Below are 19,667 nucleotides of genomic sequence, written 5' to 3'. Positions count from 1 at the left end.
AATACAACTTCAGTCTAACTCCAGTGACAGCAGAGTTGGGAGTGTGCAACTCTTCAAAGCAGCTCGTGATGGAAGAATTCATGATTTCTCATCTTCCTACCTCCTTCCACACTGCAGTGTTTAGCAGAAATCACAGTACCTAAATGAAACGCTAACTAAATTCTACCATCAAGTCACAGTTGGAACACGACTAACTGCTACGCACACACAATCTGCACAAGAGAGTGAGTTTGCTCAGTCTGCCTGAGCACTTCCAACGCAAACTCCCTCCAAGAGCAGCACTGGGGCAGCATCAGTGCTCACGGTTCAACCCCGACCTGCAGCAAGGACAACAGGCTGAGCTCCCTTCTGTTTCCACTTGCTGCCAGGCCTTCAAACACCCTTAGCAAGTAGCACATCCTCTGCATTCTCAACAAAATCGCTTCCCTGAAAAGAAGTCCTTGCGTTTACTTTACCATAGGCATTTAACTTTGCTGAGTAGCGTTGCCTAAACTGCAGGAGGAATTGAGGCAGGCTCTGCTAAAACAGGCCCAGATATGAGATTATTATTCTTTTTTGACTGACACGGGGCATTACGAGTAGTGTAAGTCTCAATTTTGCTGTTCATCTGGAAGGCAGCACACCTCCAGCATGTAATACCACCTTGCACCATACAGACTGAACGCTGAGCTTGTATTTCTGAAAAATGGAACATCACCTGCTGAATAATCAAAGCTGTTTCTCACAGCCCTTTGGCAGTTTCTGGGAGTACTGTCATCCAAAACATGACTCAGAGACCCTGTTTGGCTTGTGAAACATAAAAAGTCTTACAAAAGAATAAGCAGAGAGATATATACAAAGTGCATGTTGCTGATTACTATACTATGTTCCATAAACCACTCGAGCTTTGAATAAATTAGGAAAATGAAGCAGCTACCTATCTCTTAAGAAAAAGCCTCCCTCCAACTTGATGCCTGCTCAAGCTTCCCTTTTGAGTTTCAGTGTTTTACTGCCTTGTATCTGGAAAAAAAAAAAAAGCAGTATTTCAATGCTCTTTTTCAAATGCATGCTTTCAAAAGTACACTCTACCAAAAGCATTTTTAAAGACTAAGGGAAGTAAATGTGCAGGATCAGCAAAATGAGAATGAAAAGCAATGAAGTGTGCATGGGAAGCAGTAGTCAGAGACAACTCAATAGCAATAAGGCTTCCTCTTAACTAACGAAGAGGTTTAAAAGCAGTGAGCGGCTGAAGAGACTGTGGTCCAGAGACAGAACAGGAAGGACTCTAGTACCTCCTGCTCCTTTCCGAGTTCTGCCAGTCATCTCCTATTAGACACTGGATGCTTTACACCAACAGCTTCCTTTCCCACTCTTGGTCTAATAACCTATTTGCATTTTAAACGTTTGGGTGGGCACCCTTACCTGACTGTAAGCGACGAGCACAAAGCAGCACTGACTGCAGCTACAGTCTGAGTGTTACCTTGGTATTAGTTTCACTCAAAAGATACCTGTAAGACATTACTTAAATTACAAAGTCAAGACCCCAAAGAAAGCTTAGGAAATGACATCAAGTCATTCATGTGTATGAAATAAAGACCCACCTTTAATAACATTAACATTTTCCATTGTCTCACTTGGTGTGTAAACTAGACCATTAACCGTACACTTAATATATCATGCCTTTTTTATAGTTTTATTTGCATCTTGCTCTGAAATAGAATTCTTTTCCTCACCTTCCCACTCTTCCAAGAAATACTGGTAGGTCCTACACATACCCTCTTCCATTAGAGAGCTGCTATTCACTTTTAGAGCAGCTCTACCCTATGAACTAAGTGACATGATTTCTACCAAAAAAATGCAGTACACAATTATAGAATTAAAATGCATCACATGGCATACATAAACAGGAAACTATGGGGTTTTACTACAATCTGAATATAAGCTTTTTTGAAATATCTTGAGCATATGCATTTGTACTTTATTCCCATGTTTTCTAAGACATCTCTTTTGAGTAGCCTTTAGCACTCAGTTCTCTAGATATTGGACAACTGCCTGTCCACAAAGTTCAGATGAAGCAACCCACTTCAAAAAGTAATTCAGATTATTGTGGTTGTGTAGGTGAAGCTTTACAGAGTTCCCATTAAACTTCTGTAAGATTTGTGCATCCAGCTGTTGAGTGCTTTTCAAAACTCCAGCTATGGCTTAAAAACACCAAACACGATAGGGTATTAATTCTAAAACAAGTATTAATATTCTATTTTTAAATATTGGAGTGACCCAAAATCAGCTTTGCTCTCTATTGGTATGAGAGTATCTTCAGTTACTACTATGAAATTTCATGCTAGTCCGAAGAGCTTCTTTGTAATTCTTTACCAGTTTAATTAAATAGAAGATGTGGAAGTTTACCTCTTTTTCATAATTCACTTACCACAAAAGCTCAGATCCAAACCAGCATGGAGTTGTTGTTCAGAATCTATCCTTTAGCTCAGTTTCATCATGAGCAGAACATCATGTGACTCATGCAGATCACACGTTCAGTAAGTAAAAGCTAGAATTAGTATGTAAGGTCTTCTAAGTTCTCTTTTTAAGGTCATTCACAAAGTCTTTGTCTGTCACAGGTTATCACTTGCAACTCAGCTTCTTAGCTGAACTTGACTCCAGTAAAAGCTGGAACTGGCCCCGTAATTTTGGAAATGAAGTCACAAACCTCAGTAAGTAAAGGAAGCGCTATTAATTTCTACACTTGAAATTGAAAATTTACGTATCAAATTGCCAGGGTCTAGTTTTCTATGACATCTCCCTAAAGAAAATCATCAGAAACTAAACTAGAACTTTAAATAAAAGGCTTACAATACAAAATGCCGACAAACAGTACCAGAAATACACTAGCCTAAATCAACTACAGGTAGCTTACAGAAAGGGTCAGGAGCTTGCAGAGCAAGGCAGGAAAAATTACATGCAGGGGGCCTGGCTGCATCACCCGGACTGTCTTGTAATGCGTAAGATTGAACATATCTAAGACATTCTCCGATACAAGCTGGTTTTAACTCCTTCTAGCAAACCGTATAATGGGGGGAAAAAAGGTAAATGCAATGTGCTAGATCTCCCATCTCCATACATGCTTCAGCATTACTGTTTTTATTAAACTGACACTGCATTTGATCTTGACCAGCATGTCAGTTAGTCTCTGTAAACAGGACAAGTTTAATTGTTTTCATTGCCTGTTTGGATGCATTTCAAGAAATGTCAGCACTTTGTAGGCAGCATTACAGCTTTATTGTTGCATTCAGATCATAAAGAGGCAGTTATAAAAGCCATAGAAATTCAATTATGCAGATGAGATGCAATAGTATTAGTAACTATAAAAGCTGTACATATCCTATCTGTGATGAGGCGTATTTAGGAATGAAACTTCTTCCTTGATGATTATCTCTTATTTTGAATACAGATCTCCATCACACAGCACTTGAGAACTGGTGTGTACGAACGTGTGTGAACATCTCGGTGTGACAACATCCTTGGGACACAACAGGATTTAATATCACAGCAGAGAAACAGTAAAGACAATTGCAACAGGATTTCTGCCATAATATTAAGAAATGAGGAAGGAAGCTGGTTTATTTATGATCAGTTCACTGCTAGACATTTCTAATAAATCCTTACAAGGCGATCAAAATACTGAGACTGCAGTAAGACCAAACACCAACTGGTATTTCATTTGTCAATAACAGAAAAAAAGATGTGAGACAACTAATTAAGGACAAGTTTATATCCCACTCTCGGTACTTCAAAACCATGGGAGTTTTTACTTTTTTTTCATGTTTCCTAATTCTTATAAAATATTCAAATACAACTGAGGGTATGCAAAAAAAGTGTTGTCACTTCAGTAAACATAGTAAAACCTAATCAACACTGAAAACCTTCACTGTGGCTGTCCCACCACCTCATTGATAAAACTGCTGCTGTAAACTAGACTAAGAATTCACCCTTTAATTGTGGTGCAACTATCAAACTGCAGTGTATATTATCACAATGCAGATGTGCCTGCAAAAATACTCAATGAACAATGTTAGAACTTCTGCATCATAGTACCAGATTTTCCCTATCAGTTAAAATGCAGGGAAAACTTTGTTATGGAGAGGATAACATGTTCAAGGAATGACGTATAACATAAGAAAATAAACAGGGAGTTGCCAAAGAATCTTACTCAGAGATATTAATTTGAATAGACAACTACATAAAATATTAACTTACTACTGGATTAGTAGTGAATATGCTAAGAAATTGGCTACTGTAACACCGTTAGTCTTAACAGTGTTACATTATTCCATCCAACTGCCACACTAATATGGACACAGATGCTTCAGCTCCACTGCAGGAGGGAGAACGCCTATCTTGATGGTGGAATACAACATTCCAAAATTCTCAAAGCCAAAACTCTTTTCATGTATTTTCTAAGTTAAGCTATTTCACAAGTTTAAAGCATATAAAATTAGAACATTATAGTATCAGAAAAAGTTGAAATGGTGTGTGTAATTTTAATTAAAACAGTTTAAATTTATTAACTGTGTCCACAATTAAAAAAATCTAAGACTAACTCAGAAGTCTTAAATTTGGTATAAATTTGTTTCAGTGAACTGGTTGTAGACAACTAAAGGATGCAAGCACACTTAATTCCTTCTAGATGTACAAGGAAAAATGAAACAATGTACATCTGGTTTCCATACAAAAGGCAAGTTTCCCACAAGTTTTTAAAAAGTTTACTTTATTGGTTACAGTTATATAAAATATGTCATGATGGTTCCATCTAGTTGGTCATTAAGTGCTTGCAACACCACAAAGACTCTTTAATACATCTGCAACTCACATGATGTATTGCATGTTGGAGGAGAAAAATCCCTCTTCAGTTGCTTACCTGCATTTACAGTATCTTCAGCAAGGCTACAATGTTCAAAAGCAATGACAACCCCACTTTTATGTCAAATTGCAATTTTTAATGTTTTCATTAGAATAGTCTTTATATCACTCTCCAATAGAAGAAACAATATAACTAACAGCAAACTTTAATACAGGAACATGCTCCAAGATTAACAACCCAAAATGAAAACAAAATGAAATTAATGTAAAATGTAAATCACATATAGTACAATTGAAGTGTCCAAAACAATTTAAATAATTTTAAATATTTTATTTTTTAAACTTGCTACAAATGCTTTATACAATATTTCAACATAAAGTCCCCATAACAGAAATGTAACAAAATGGGAATGATAGTGAAAGTGAAAGTTAAAGTGGCACAAATTCACCAAACAAGTATTAAACTACAAATTTTAAGAGGTAGATTACTTTTTAAGTCAAGAACAAAAAAAATAAAGGGGGTGGCTGTATAAAGAAAACTAGTCACTTTCCATCAATTCTGTCATTAATCTTGAAAGCTATATGAACACATGACAAACGATATTTCCATAAAAAGCTGTTATGAACAACAGACCAATTTGTTGTCTTAAGTTATTAGATAGAGGTGTACGACCTTTTAGAGTAATTATATATTTCACTTTCAAAATATACAAGTATGTAGTCCTGGTCTAGCCTTCTTATTGATAAAAAGATACACTGCATTCATTATATATATGGTATTTAGAAACTGATACTGGTATTTCATTGCTATATAAAGTTTCATTTGCATGTATAAATAGGAATTTGGAAAATCCATAAAACATCCAAATCAGGCTTTTTCCCATTGTATGCTGGACATCTAAAAGACTCAGAAAGCGAGGAGAAGGTGAGAAGAAAAGGAAATTCTGTCGTGCTAGGATGGCCTCTACTGATTCATTTAGACAAAAGGCTTTAAAAGACTTAATACATGACAAAAATACTTTGAGTGCAGCAACATTTGTTGTCCCTGAATCTACACTGAATTACTGACAAAATTAAGGAACTTGCTTTGCCAAGTATACAACTGAACTGCCTGTATGCCATTCACGAAGGTACGGACAAAACCAGGATCTAAGCAAACACAAGAGCAAAAGATTTGGTTTCGTTAATCCCCCTATTTCTTTGATGGTTTCGTGTGGGTTTCGTTTTGTTTTTAATAGTACCCTTCTCTTTTATCTGAATCATCCCGTAGCCCAGCATGTGTGTCAGGCACGAAATAAGAAAATCTATGCCTGACACTGAATATTAGCAAGAAGCCTGCAGGCAATTTTATGATTGTGAGTCAGCTTCAGCTGGTTTCGCAACCTTGGTGGATTTCACATCCATTGTCGTAGTGCTTATCCTAAGTTGAGCATGCAACAGCTCTACCATGTCATTAAGGGATTTTTTTGTTTGTTTTGTTTTTACAGGAGATTCCTAGAAAATAAAAAACAAAAACTGAAGATAAATGACAAAACAAACTATTTGTGAACGGAGTATGTTTACACAGAAAAACTGAAAGGTGAAAAACAAATTTGGAGACAAATATTACATGAAGCAAGTCTTGAAAAAATACAAAGAATTAATATTTACTGGAAAAAAAAAAAAACAAACACCAACAGTGCCTACATAGAGTAGAATCGAAGTTAGCCTGTGCTGACATTAGTGTATGAAGGCAAAAAAATTCTTCATACTATGTACTTGGTATGAAAAAAAATTGACTAGACAATCTAGATTTATGAACATTATTTCAGAAACAAAAAGCAAGAATTCTTCTAGAATAACTATTCATTAAACCAGTAAAGACTGCAAGCTGCCAGAGTAAACTAACAGTATTTAAGACAGTGAAGGAAATCTTACCCCTAGGTACACTGTTATTTACCCCCAATACTACTAAACAATTTCCAAATGCACAGATTTCCAAGTACTCGGTTATTTTGCTTAAGTTCAAATGATTAATTTAGATGGAAAGATGTGTCATTCTGGCTTCAAATACTACTGATCTGTTCTGGCATCATGTAAAATACAGTTTCACACTTAAGACTAAGACAGCAGCTGATTAGAATTAAGTAACATGAAGATGTTTATGTCCCAAGAGAACAGGCCTGGTAGACATTTCTCGTTCCTTAAAGGCATTTTTTACACTATTAGTCTCCAAATTCCAGTAACATTTTTCTCGTTCAACACGTCCTAATTTGGGTATTGACTATTTTAAGTCAAATTCCCCTCTAGCACTTTGAAATAATTCTATTATATTGAACCTTTACTTTACAAAAGTATTTCCACAAGATTTTCACCTAGGAGGTCTTCACCGTAAGACACGCAAGCTGCAAACAGTTTGGATTTTGACATTTCTTGACAAATTCAGCTAGGGGACACTTGTTCTGAAGGAGGCTGCCAGTTCCTCCCCCTCCTCCATTATCCATTACTTTGATAAAAAAAATACTACCTTCAGCCATAAATCTGGTGTTAATCAGAGCCAGGCACTGCAATTACCAAAACCAAAAGAACTCTTCATTACCAGTGAGCTTTCCGAGTTACTCGGCAAATCAGATACCTGTTTCCAAGAATAACACGGCAGGAGCACGCTAATAAAAGTTATAAACACTTTGCAAAATATCCTACTGATTTGAGAGACTACATGAAGACGTAAGTCGGGACTCAGGCACGTAGATTAAGATTTTATTTATTTATTGAAGTATTACCCTTTCATGTGATTAAAATGCTTCTTCTCAAAAAGAAATAGAACTTTAATTATAAAATTTGTTTATACTGAAACATAAGAGCGTGATACTTCTAACAAATTTACACGTTCATGTAACTTTTCTTACACGTCTATTTCCCTTATTTACACGTCTATTTCCCTTATATTAAGCATTTCATGATCTGACTCAATTAGTATGCACATACATTTTTGAAGTATTTGGTCATGGTTTTTTTTATATGATATGCAGAGAATGCTTTTTATTAAAAAACCAACAATGCAGGTTATTTTAGTGAGTAAAAAATGCAGTCATTATTTTTAGCTTAGTGGACTGCCATAAACTAAATCTAAAATGATTTCGGGCCACCATGTATGTTAGATATCAAATACAAGGTCAGTGTCTCCAATAACATTAAGTTCAATGACGTTAAGTTTATTTGCACTCAGGTACTGACATTTTTTTTTCCAGAGTTTTCAATTCAGTTTATAATTAAAGACATTCTCTATACAAACTATGTATTATTTCATGACAACATGACAAAATGCATCAAGTATGTACATCATACCTCAGCATGACTGAGCTACTTAACCACGTTTTAGGAAAAATAACCTTTTTTTTTTTATTTAAGCATGAGAAACTCAAAAAAGACCAAGAAAACTGGCAAAACAGCAAGCAATAAGTTCCTGTGTTGTTTCAACTTCAAATTAAATGCTTACCTGAAATCTTTTAGTTCTTGCTTTGTACTGCTTTCATCTCTTTTGTTTTCTGCTGCCTCTGCATTTGCCGCCTGTTGTAGGCTTCGTGTAATAGGTCCTCCAATCCTCTCTCTAGATTTTACAGTGAATCTGTCTGCCTTTTTCTTACTTGCCACAGCAGACTTACTTGGCAAAACAGCTTTATTATTCCTTTGTATTCTGACATGCAATTTCCGGGACGCTTTGCCTGAGATTCCAGACGAGCTGTTCTTAGCGACCACCTTAGTTTTTTTCCCATCAACATGGGACATTTTGGACACTCTTACGGGACTAGAGTTCCTCAATGAAGAAGATGAATTTGGCTTTTTGGATCGAATGGGAGGTACAAATTTAACATTTTGTTTTGATCTGAAGGATGCGGAGGGAAGCTGGATTTGTGCAGGTCCTGAGGTTCGTGCTCTTGTCTTGCCCAAGTGAGGCTGCATGCTTTGCATTTTGATTTCTGCATCTGCTGTTCGCCTACGCTGGTTGTTGCCTTTTTCACTGCTTGCAGGTGAAGAAGAACTTGCACTTTTTTTTGAAGAATTCTTTTTAGAGGAGGGAGAGATAGGTTTTTTGGGACAGCTGTATGATGCATGTTTGTTCAAACTTCCAACATAAGTAAACTCTCTATTACAGTAGGGGCAGATGTGAGAGTCTGACTCGGATGGATTATTTTTCAATTCTGCCTTCTGCTGGGCAGATTTCTTTTTCTGCAAGATAGCTTTCTGGACAAGCTGGTTTTTCTTTTTCAATGCACTTATTTTTAGTTTATTTGAGGACATTTTGCTAATCTCAACATTGAAATTAAGTCTTTTAGGCTGACCCATTCGTCGGAAGGCATTCTTTCCAGGGCCAGCTATAACAACCATGCCATTCTTGGGCTGCACTGTCTGTTTCAGTGGTACTGGATTTTTTTTAGGCGTATATCTCTTTTTATCACTGGCAGATGCACAGGCCAGTATGTGTTTGTGTAACTCAGGCATGTTATCGACACTCTTGCCACATTTTGTGCATCGAATGGCAGTAGTAAATGTCTGTGGAATATTGTGGGTAGTGAAGTTTGTTGCCGTAACTCCAATACCCATAGGATTACGATGGTGATACTGAAATGGAGGTGGCTTAAAGCTTGGGTAGTGTTGATTGAGGCCCATACGAACATCTGGATCTTTAGATTTTACTCCAGAAGCCATTATTTTTATAGTAGTATAAAGCTCTTCGGAGGAATCATTTAGATCTTCATCTTCCTCCTCTTTAGAAGGTTCCAAAGAATCTTCTGGCAGGCTCTGCATGTGCTCCACGTTCGCCTTACTGGGGTCAGTAAAATTCTGGGGTCTCAAAGTCCCACTTTCAAACTCATGATGTGTGCACTCTTTGTCTGGATGGAGATCCCGCTGATGCTGTTGCAAATTGCACAAAAAAGCAAATTCCTTTTTACAGACTGAGCAAACAAAGATATTTCCTACTCCATGAAGCAGAAAGCGATGTTCTGACAAGTCTGTTTTATCCCTAAAAAGCTGTACACAGAATTCACATTTGAAGGGCCATTCTTCAGCATGAACGGATAAATGCTTTGTTAGGTCTTTAATGGAAAGAAAAGGTGATTCACAGACATTGCACACAAAGCTTTTATTGAATGTTTCCTGCACTACTGCCGATTCACTTGAAGTATGAGGATCTTCTCTGGCTTTCTGTTGTTCATTTTCAGCTTCTTCCTGTTTTATTATTGGGAGAGTATTTTCAAGATTATCAGCAGAGGAAACAACAGAAGAAACTACAGAGAGAGGAGGTGGAGATGGAGATGATGACGATGAAGAGGAGGAGAAAGAAGAGGAAGAAGAGGAAGAAGATGAGGAAGAGAGTGTAGGAGGACCAGGTGAAGCAGCAGAAATAAGAGGTTCAACAGAAGGAACAGGAGATGGAGAAGGAGAAACTGTAGGTGAAAGAACTGGTAGTGGAGACTGGGTAGTAGTGTTAGAAAGTGGCGAAGGACAAGAAGAAGTGTTAGTGGCACTGGCAGAGACATCTGGAATCGATAACGGCATTGTCGGAAGAAGGGGAGGAGGTGATGTAGCAACCGTTAACACAGGCGGGCAGGGCGGTGGGGAAGGAGGATTGGTTGGTGTTAACAAAGGAGGCAGCTGGCACATGGAAGGTACAGCAGATGCCTGTGGCACAGGGGAAACAGAGGAACTAAGGGGCTGAGTGTCAACAGAAGACGATGCAGATAGACTGGGATCCATGTCAGGTTCTGCCTGAGGCTCCAGGGATTTGCTCGGGCTCGCGCTCCTGTTTACACCGAGTGTGCTGTCCATGGCTGCATCTGTTCCATTATACTCATTCAGCAGAACCTTCTGTAACATGCAAGTGGTTGGTTTCTTCTTTTTAATGCCACTACAGGTTGGCTGCATGGAATTTTCTTTACATTCCCTAATTTCAGCATCGCTGCAAGGCTTCTTATGCACACTTAAATCCAGAACAGATTCCCAGGGAACCTGATTCTTATTTTTGACACCAGACCTTTGTTTCACACCGCTAGATAAATCCAGCGGCTGCTGGTTGCACACATTGCCAAAAGTCGGAGTTGCTGTCCAGTCTTTTGATATTTTATAGTCTTCAAAGCAAAGAGGGCTCAAAGTCTCTTTTTCCTCCCTTCCAGTCAAGCTCCAAGCAGGTGAGTTGCTGTGGCTTTCTAACTTTGGCATTTTTGAACTCCGAATATTATCATTCCACACAGTTTTGCCCTCACCTGATTTGACAAAGTCTCGAAGTACTGGACTGTGCTGTGGAGAACTGGGAGGAGAGCTGGTCCTTCTTTTAAATCTACTGGATACTGGAGGCAAAATAGATGATGATGTAACAGAAGGTCCTATTTTAGGGATTTCACTTGATGGAGTTATCTTCTTACTGTCCTGTGTCTGAAGAAGCTGTTTTAATTTTGATGACAAATAAACACCTTTTTCTTTATGAAAAGGTAAGCTTTCTGTTGAAATGCTAAGAGGAAGATTTAAAGAACTAGTAGGAGTTATAGGTTCTGGGTCTATTTCAGTTTTTATTTTTGGTACAAGAGGAGGGCTGGCAGTTCTCCTCTTTTTGGATTCATTGCTCCCACTGCTAGATGGTTCCTTAGGAGGTTCATTCACATGTGTTTGTGTAACCTTTAAATTTGGGGAAATTTCCACTGTGACTGGACTGATTATACAATTTAGTCCATATAAGTCTGCAGAGTTGGACTCCATCTGAATCACATCACAATTGCTAGTGCTGCTGTTGGACTGAATTTTACCATCAATGTAATAATTTAAATTTTCAGATATATTGCTGGAAATATCCATAATATAGACGTCATCTACTTCACCTTCCTCTTCTATTTCTGTACTTGCTATATATACGCTCTGGACTGGTGGGGCCTGCTCTGTCTGAAGCGGTGGCTCTTCAGTAAAGAATCCTTTTCTTCTGACCCCTTTGGGAATAAGATGACGCTCATGAACCCTACGCTGATGCCTCCGCATGTTGGTATGAGTTCCAAAAACCTTTTTGCAGTATTTGCACGGATGCAGTTCTTTGGGCTCCTTATTTTCCTCAGCAAAAGTGGAGTTTGACATTTCTTGGGAAACTTTCTCAGAATCCAAGACAACAGAGTCTTGCACAAGACTGGAAACATTCATGTCATCTTTAAGACCATCATCCACAATTACTTGGTTATCAGCAACATTATCCAAGTGTTGTGATGATGTTAGTGTTAAGAACGGTTTCCTTTTTGGCCCTGCCTCATGACGTCGCTCATGTCTTCGCCTGTTAATTTGAGTTCCAAAGGCTTTCCCACAATATCGACACTTGAAAGCATGGTTAACAGTAGATATATGGATGTGCATGTGGCGTTCAAGTCCTTGCTTTGTTGTAAACTTCCTCTCACAATGCTGACAGGGAAACATGAATGTTTCCTGAACATCACCATTTGATTCACCTCTTGCTTTTGGAATTTTCACAACAAGTTTTTTCTTTGGAGAGCTTTCTGGAGATTCTTCTGACGTACTCTTTTGCTCTTCCATAGAGTCTAACTTTTCTTCACAAATCAAAGGCATTTCAGCATTTTCTTTAGGCATGTTGGCATCTTCTAGCTCCTCTTCATCTTCCTCTTCATCATCATCATCCTCGTCATCATCATCTAAATCATCTGAAACACAGTTTATTGCTTCTCCTTGTTTGTCTTCAGTTACCATTTGTGGTTCACTGGTAGGACTGGGGATCATTAGCTTTGGAAGTACATCTTGATTCACCATTTCCTGAATCACAGCTGTTTGTTCCAGGGACAGTACAGCAGAAACAGAAGGCATTTCATCTTCCTCTTTATGACCTGATACACAAAGCATGAAAAGAAAAGCATGAGACATTTTTACCAAACACTTCAAATTATGCTACACCTTTCTTCTACCTTTTCCTCTAACACAACATATCCAACACTTATGACCCAACACAATACCACTACTTCTCACTATTGTGATTCAGTACTGAGAGTAAAACTGTAGTCAGAAATTTCCTTTCTGGAACTTCAGCAAAATGTAGGCAACCGCCTAGACTTAACAGAGAATCTTTGGACTGAATATTGTGGCCAAGAAACCCAGAAGTGCCTGAAGAGTACCAGAACATTTCAAGGTAGACTTCAGAACATTTCAAGAAACCTCCAAAAAACTTTCACTGACTTTCCTTATGGCAAATAAGTGTCAGGGAAGTACTGCAATAGATATACATAAAGTATACAGGAAGGCTGTCAAGCAATTTTGACCATTTTCCCAAAATTATTAACAAAAAAACAATCTGGATTTGTACTGTAATGCACAGCAAGGTGTACCTTGTATCTGGCATAGTACTTTCCATTCTTTATAACAGATTTTCTATTGGCCGTTGCCTGAATGGCTATTTCCTACACTTCTGAATCAGAGCCTGCATGCATCTCATTGGTGTGGACAAATTCTTTATTCACACCTCTGCACGCTAGTCTTACCTATCTGCTGTCAGATATCCATTGCTGAAGAAAATAACTTTGCTGCTAACTCACACAAGGTTGCATAAGTGGTTACATGTACAGAGCAAGAAGTTTCTCTCCATTCCCTGGCTGGGGCATAAGATGCCTGGAACAGTGGTACACATGTTGTACAAGCAGAAAGGACAACAGAGCGAAAGAATGGAAGAGTTATGGGTCAAAAGAAGTTCAAGCAAAGAAGCTTGAAAGAAATCAGTACCTCTACAGAGCTTTAAACATTATCAGTTACACAGCAGTGGCAATTTTTACATTCTTGTAAAACAGACAGAAAAATATATATTTAAAGTATCTTTCAGGCATTTTAACATACATACTATGTGAAAAAAGCCAAGCCAATTTATAAACAACCTTTGCAGATAATCTTCAGGACAAACAGCATGCTCAGCGAGCCGGTGCACTAATACTGTATTTTTTTCCCCTTGACACTGACTTCCATTAAATAGCAATAAATAATGACTGTATAACTAAGCTCCAAAGACATTATTTTAGAATAAGGACTATTCTCTGCTCTTCTGTTCTAAAGTTTTTGGATTTATGTCTACATTTTACAGTACATTAGTTTTTCCTGATACTTTTACTTCTGATATCCAAGCTCCTTATGAATAAAAAAGTTTGGGCAAACAACATAAACATGTTCACTTTGCTACACTAACATAACATGCTAACATACTGAATGTGACAAAAAGTGTCCTTTGATTCAAAAAGATAGAAGGAAAAAAAAAAAAAAGATACTCAAGAACTCACCTTCTTTAGAATCCCTCATATCTGCAGAAGTAGAATCCAAAACAGCCTTTTTCTGTTTTGTATCTGCTACCTTCTTTCCCTTGTTTTTACCTTCCTGAGTCTTTTTCTTTCCTGGGGAGAAAAAACCCAACATTTATTATCCTTTTCAACAATTTTTATTTTTCATATTTGAGTGGCAGAATTAAAACACCCAGCTTTGGAATATAACATTCTGTAGAAACCCTGTTTTCCTGAGGAATATAAATGACAGATCAGTAAAAAGGACAGCATCCAGATAAAGTAGTAAGTCCCTAGAGCCCAGAAGAAATTAAAAGTAAAGATGAGTTTCTAAAAACCTAAGACTCCAAAATACTTTACTCACTTTCAAAGCAAGAATAGACTATAACAGAAATGTTATCGTCCAGAGTTAACCAGCGCACATCATACAGTTACCCAATACCTTCATATGACTACTAAATTACTGTATCTCATACAAGTATATGGAAAATATGAAATTTCTTCATATACTATTAATCCTTAATGTTAATTGGAAGACCTCATGAAACAGAAACCCACTGAGGCTTCTCTACTTTTATGAACATTCTGAATAATGACTTGGAGAGTTACATTAAAAGCAAGGAAGTAACAATATTATGAGAAGACTAAAAGCAGCACGATCTTGACCAACAAGGCAAAGACAGTAAAACCAAATTAGATGGAACTGGGTAACAGCAAAATATAAAGATATTTCATCACGTCCACTGACACAAACAAGTTTGCTTTCTGTAAGCAAAATTAAGAAGCATGTATTAGTTGTACAGGATGATGAACACAACGAAGATTAGGCCAAAACGGCATTATGCGAAACCCTAATCAGTGACACAAGATGTAAAGACATCGAAAACTTCATTTACCAATGCACTACAAAGTTATACTGCTAATTTTTTCCATTAATCTTAAAGATTCAGTCCTATAAGATACCGCGATTATGATAAGGACTGCGTAATAACAAATTAAACTCTTAAGGTCTTCCAATTCAATTCACTGCAAAGACATAGTCTCCATACAGAATAGTTATTTTACATACAACACTGTAGTTGAGACACCAGTCTCCCGAAACTTCACACTTCTACACACCACCTCTTAGGAATGAGAATTGTCCAGAAGCAGCAATCCAAATTCTTCCACTACTCCCTCTCACACACAAAATGCTACTTTTTAATGCACTGACCCTTCCCTTCTAATCAGAAGTGTGCATCATAGCCCTAAGCCCATTTCTTATTTGGAAGCTCATTCCTCCAACTCACAATCCTGTCAGCAAGTTCCTCCTTTTTTTCCCCTTGAAATTTTTTTTCACATCTTGAGCCAAGAAACTGAAATGTCTTTTAAAAAAATGTTCCTCTTTTCAAACTGAAAATTTCCAAGTACGCACCCCCTCCAATAGAAGAGATCAGAGACAGGTCAGCTTTAAAAGGAAACGCTTGTTTTTATTTGAACATTCTATTCTATCTAAACAATTATCTGTATTTCCTCTCAAGGAGCTCAGATTTCACAGCCTCTCCCCAAATTCCACTGTCTTTCAGTTTCATGTATATAATTATCCTTTTTTTACTTCCTTATTCCAATTTTACAGTTTTCTGTCCAAGAAACTGACAATAGTCACTCAGAATGAGGTTTTGTCACCTTTGGGAAATACACATGCACCCTTCCTAAAGTGAACTAGCGATTATCTCATAATATCCTCAAATATTGTAACAATCCCTGTGTCTAAACCTACCATCACGAACCAACACTGGTTTATTTGACAATACAATATTCAATTGTATTTTGTACCAAACACTTGCAAGTTGTCAGAAGATTTAGCGTCTGTTTTAGCATTCACACAGGCATAAGGAGTTTAAGTGCGTCTTTACCTGATAGGCTACTGAATGTCCAATTTTAACATAATTTTTTATTATCAGCACCTCTAATGTTTGTAATTACAACTGGTAATACCAAGATCTGAGTATGAAGGATTTCAAATAAGTTTCCAAAATATCTGCCAAGTCACCTGAAATCACTCTTGAAACGTACAGTAACACAATCAACAAACAGTTCCATTTCTAAAGGTCTAAATGTACAATTTCAATACATTCCTAGGGAATCAAACATGCATCACAATACACCTTAGGAGTGCCGTAACAAAATGTACTTAATTGCTAGAACCCTTTAAGAGCTACCAACTTTTTTGCAGACTGCTTATCACCTGAAGACCAACATCAGTATCTTGACTTAAATGACCAAATTCTAGATTCATCTCCCATCTCTGCAGGTGAGACTGGAAACAAGAAGGAAAAGACTGGTCCACAGGCCCCTCTCGTCTATGCCAAACCTGGACACAGTTAGAGACAGTATTTTACTAGGTGGTGCAGCATATGATGGTATTGCAGATGAAGTCACTGGGCAATTCTACATCTAATTCTACAGCAGCACTGAATTTCAGCATAATGACAGGTTACCGTAAAAGGCTTTAAACCAAGACCCAATTCATCCTTCCTTATAACAAGGTAAGAAACACACTGTGCTCTTTAAAGTATGAGGTAAAGTGTGTAAAAGCAACAACGAAAATCACTCATACTGCTAAAGCGTGCATAGGTTTTCCAAAGTGTCATCCATTTAGATAATATAAAATTTGTAGTACCTCAAATCCAATTATAATCTGGGAAATCACTAGAATATCAGGATTTGTACACAAAATAGAGTAACTCAAAGTCACATACTTCCTTATGCTACTGATGGAAAGAAGATCATTTGTAAGCTCTCCTGCCACACTCCTTTAAAAAAAAGAAAAAAGAAAAAAGAAAAAAAGAAAAAAAAGCAACTTGCTCACTGATACAGCTGGAAATGTTTCAAGTTCTTGGCCTTTAAGCATAAATGCATTTGAAGAGAAGATTCACCCAGCACCTACTTGCTCTTACTCAGGATAGCGAGCAAAATTGCTTACCTACATCCATAATTTTAGATGCATCAGATGAATTTCTAACTCATACCAACTAGAGACACCAACTGATTTTTGATGTTTTCCTTTTACCAGCTTCAGTTTGTTCATTTTCTAGGCTGCAGCTTTCTTTGTAAAGGTTAAAAGAATCTACTATACTCAAGCATGGCAATGACTGTCCCAGATGCATCCATTTCATGGCCCTGAATGCTCAATAGCAGATGCCCAGGGAGAGAATTTAAGAATAGAGTAATAGTAAAGTGATACTTCATTGGTATGCTCTCTCAGCTTGCACATATCTAGAGTTCAGGAACTTTTGAAGATATTTAATAGCTTTTGATAGACTTTCCTCCATGAGTTCTCAAAGTGCTTTTTAAATCCATGTAAACCTCAAAGATTTGCATAATTTTCTTCCCGCAAATTTTCAATGAAAAACGCAACCTACTATTCTGATATAAAGGATATCAATGAGTAGCCCAAGCTCTGTCCCTTAATTTTCTTACAGTTTAAGGTGTCAAGAACTAACAGAAGTCTGCAGGAGGGGGAAAATGCCTCTGAATACAGAACCTGGTGGAAGCCTGAGTATAAGTACACACGTGCACTTACCATCAGGTTCCTGAAGGGTCCTACATGGCTGCTACTGCCAGCTGGATCCACCACTTGGTCTAAACAAGAAAGATACAGGAATGAAACACAGGGAAAGTGAAATGGAAACAATGACAAAAGAATAAATGAAGGGCAGAACTTAATATATGTGTATGTATATTAAAAGAATTGCAAAAGAAAGATGCAAAGGAAAATGAAAGAAATAGATGGAAAGTAGCTACTTGTCTATAGTGACAAAGATCAAAAGAGGAATGCATCAACTTGTCTTGCAACTTAATTTTTAAATATGGTTCCTTTTTCTCCCCTTCCTCCACTTATGTTGTAGATAGGTCAGCACGAGCATTATCTGTCTTTACATCTTTACAATACCTTTATAACATTTAGCACACACATTGCAATAGGCACAGGAGATCTCATGCTACTGCCAATGTCCAGATAATCAGCTGATACTTATGCTGTAGTCCCACTTATTCCAGAGGAGTTCAGATGGCAACAGAGTAAGAATTTAAAAGAGAGAACTCATCTTTATTTGCCCATACATCATTTTATTGATCAAACCAAGACAGCTCAAAACAACCTACAGTTATCTGTGCTCGTATTTTTGCTGTTAACCAAAATACTAATGGAACTGTAAAACCACTGAGTTATTTCTGGTGGGATGGGATAAGCATACTCAGATGCCAGGAGGGAAGAAGTTAAACACAGTCTTTCCATACACTTGGAGCTAAATTCTGTAATTAAATATTGCCAAATTGTACAAGATGCTATTATGTTTAATAACCTTTAAATGCAGCACCAAACATGTTCACAGTTAAGATCATGAAGTAAGGACACTCACATCTGATCTCAAACACTGTTTTGATCACTTACAAGAAATACGAAAGGTAGACATTTGCCTCTCCAAAAATCTTGGGTTAATAAGGGAAGAGAATTACTGGTATGAGTTTCCAGTATTCCTTTGAAATCTCTAGTCAACAACTAACAGCAGCCGAGTAACATATCCACCCCCATACCCCATCTGTGCTGTTGCTTAAAAGTACCACAAATACCTGCCCAAATCTCAAGCTTCCTGGAAAACAGTGGAGAAGCTACCTCAGAGACCCCTTGAAAAGTATTCTTAGAGCACAGACGACAAGTGTAGCCACCTTGAAAGGGTATGGCTAAAGTGAAATTTGCATGTTATACCTTGACAGCGACCACCACGCAGTTTCATGATGTGAATTACAGTATAATAATATAAACTCACTAGTCAAATCCCTCTGGGACTGGTTCAGATTAGTGAGAGTTTACATCAATCCCATGCAGTAGTTGCTACTATTCTATAAATCAACTTTTTTTTTTTTCTCCTATTGAAAAAAATCAGTATTTTGGCATTGGATAGAATAAAATAAAGATTAAGTGGTATATACAAGCTAAAAAATCCTTATGGCAAATTCAGCAGAAGACAACTGCATGACCATTTCCACATTATTTTGATTAATGAATTTTAAAATACAGATGCAACTTGATTTTTCATTTGAGAAACAGTTTGCTGTGCACCGGAATTCCTCTGTTCCTGTATCCAGAATACTGGTAGATGTCATGCTTTTCAAAGTAAATTCCTTAAACCTTCAGGCATCTGTGAAAATCTGACTAGTTGTTTGTTCTAGAAGACAGGGTAGAAAAACACATGAATGCCTTGTACACATAAAAAAAGCCACATCCAAAATAACAGCATAAATTGCTCCAAAAAATTAAATCCAAGTTGTGTTGGCTGGAGGAACATGAAAAAAAGCAGAAACATGTTGCAGTGACTTCTTAGAATCTTGTCCAACTGTGAATGTCACAGCATATAAATGTTAAAGACCTTACCTATTTAATAAATGGAACTGATTAAACAGTGAAGTAACTAAGCACCAAAAAAAAAGTATTGAATTCAAAATGCCCATTATGAATATGTGAATACTAAGGCTGTTCTTTTAACACATTTTCCTCTGTTAGCATTT

General features: G+C 37.3%; 1 protein-coding gene across 6 annotated transcripts in view; it reads right to left on the bottom strand.

The window, feature by feature from the left end:
• PRDM2 (PR/SET domain 2) overlaps nt 1-19,667 on the bottom strand; it is a 74,666-nt gene that overhangs the window by 9,849 nt on the left and 45,150 nt on the right. For 4 of the 6 annotated variants that reach the window (XM_052791472.1, XM_052791475.1, XM_052791471.1 and 1 more), the window contains 2 exons: nt 14,121-14,231; nt 8,315-12,689 (listed from right to left, as the gene is read on the bottom strand). In XM_052791472.1, coding sequence (XP_052647432.1) covers nt 8,315-12,689; nt 14,121-14,231 — 4,486 coding nt within the window. Of the gene's footprint in view, nt 1-4,727; nt 6,331-8,314; nt 12,690-14,120; nt 14,232-17,682; nt 17,742-19,667 lie in introns of those variants that run through there. The other 2 variants (XM_052791477.1, XM_052791473.1) reach the window with 2 other exon arrangements.

The sequence above is a fragment of the Harpia harpyja genome, chromosome 7 (genome assembly GCF_026419915.1).
Source record: "Harpia harpyja isolate bHarHar1 chromosome 7, bHarHar1 primary haplotype, whole genome shotgun sequence".
Lineage (NCBI taxonomy): Eukaryota > Metazoa > Chordata > Aves > Accipitriformes > Accipitridae > Harpia > Harpia harpyja.
The sequence above is the reverse complement of the archived record's forward strand: the minus strand, read 5'-3'. Positions and strand labels throughout refer to the sequence as shown.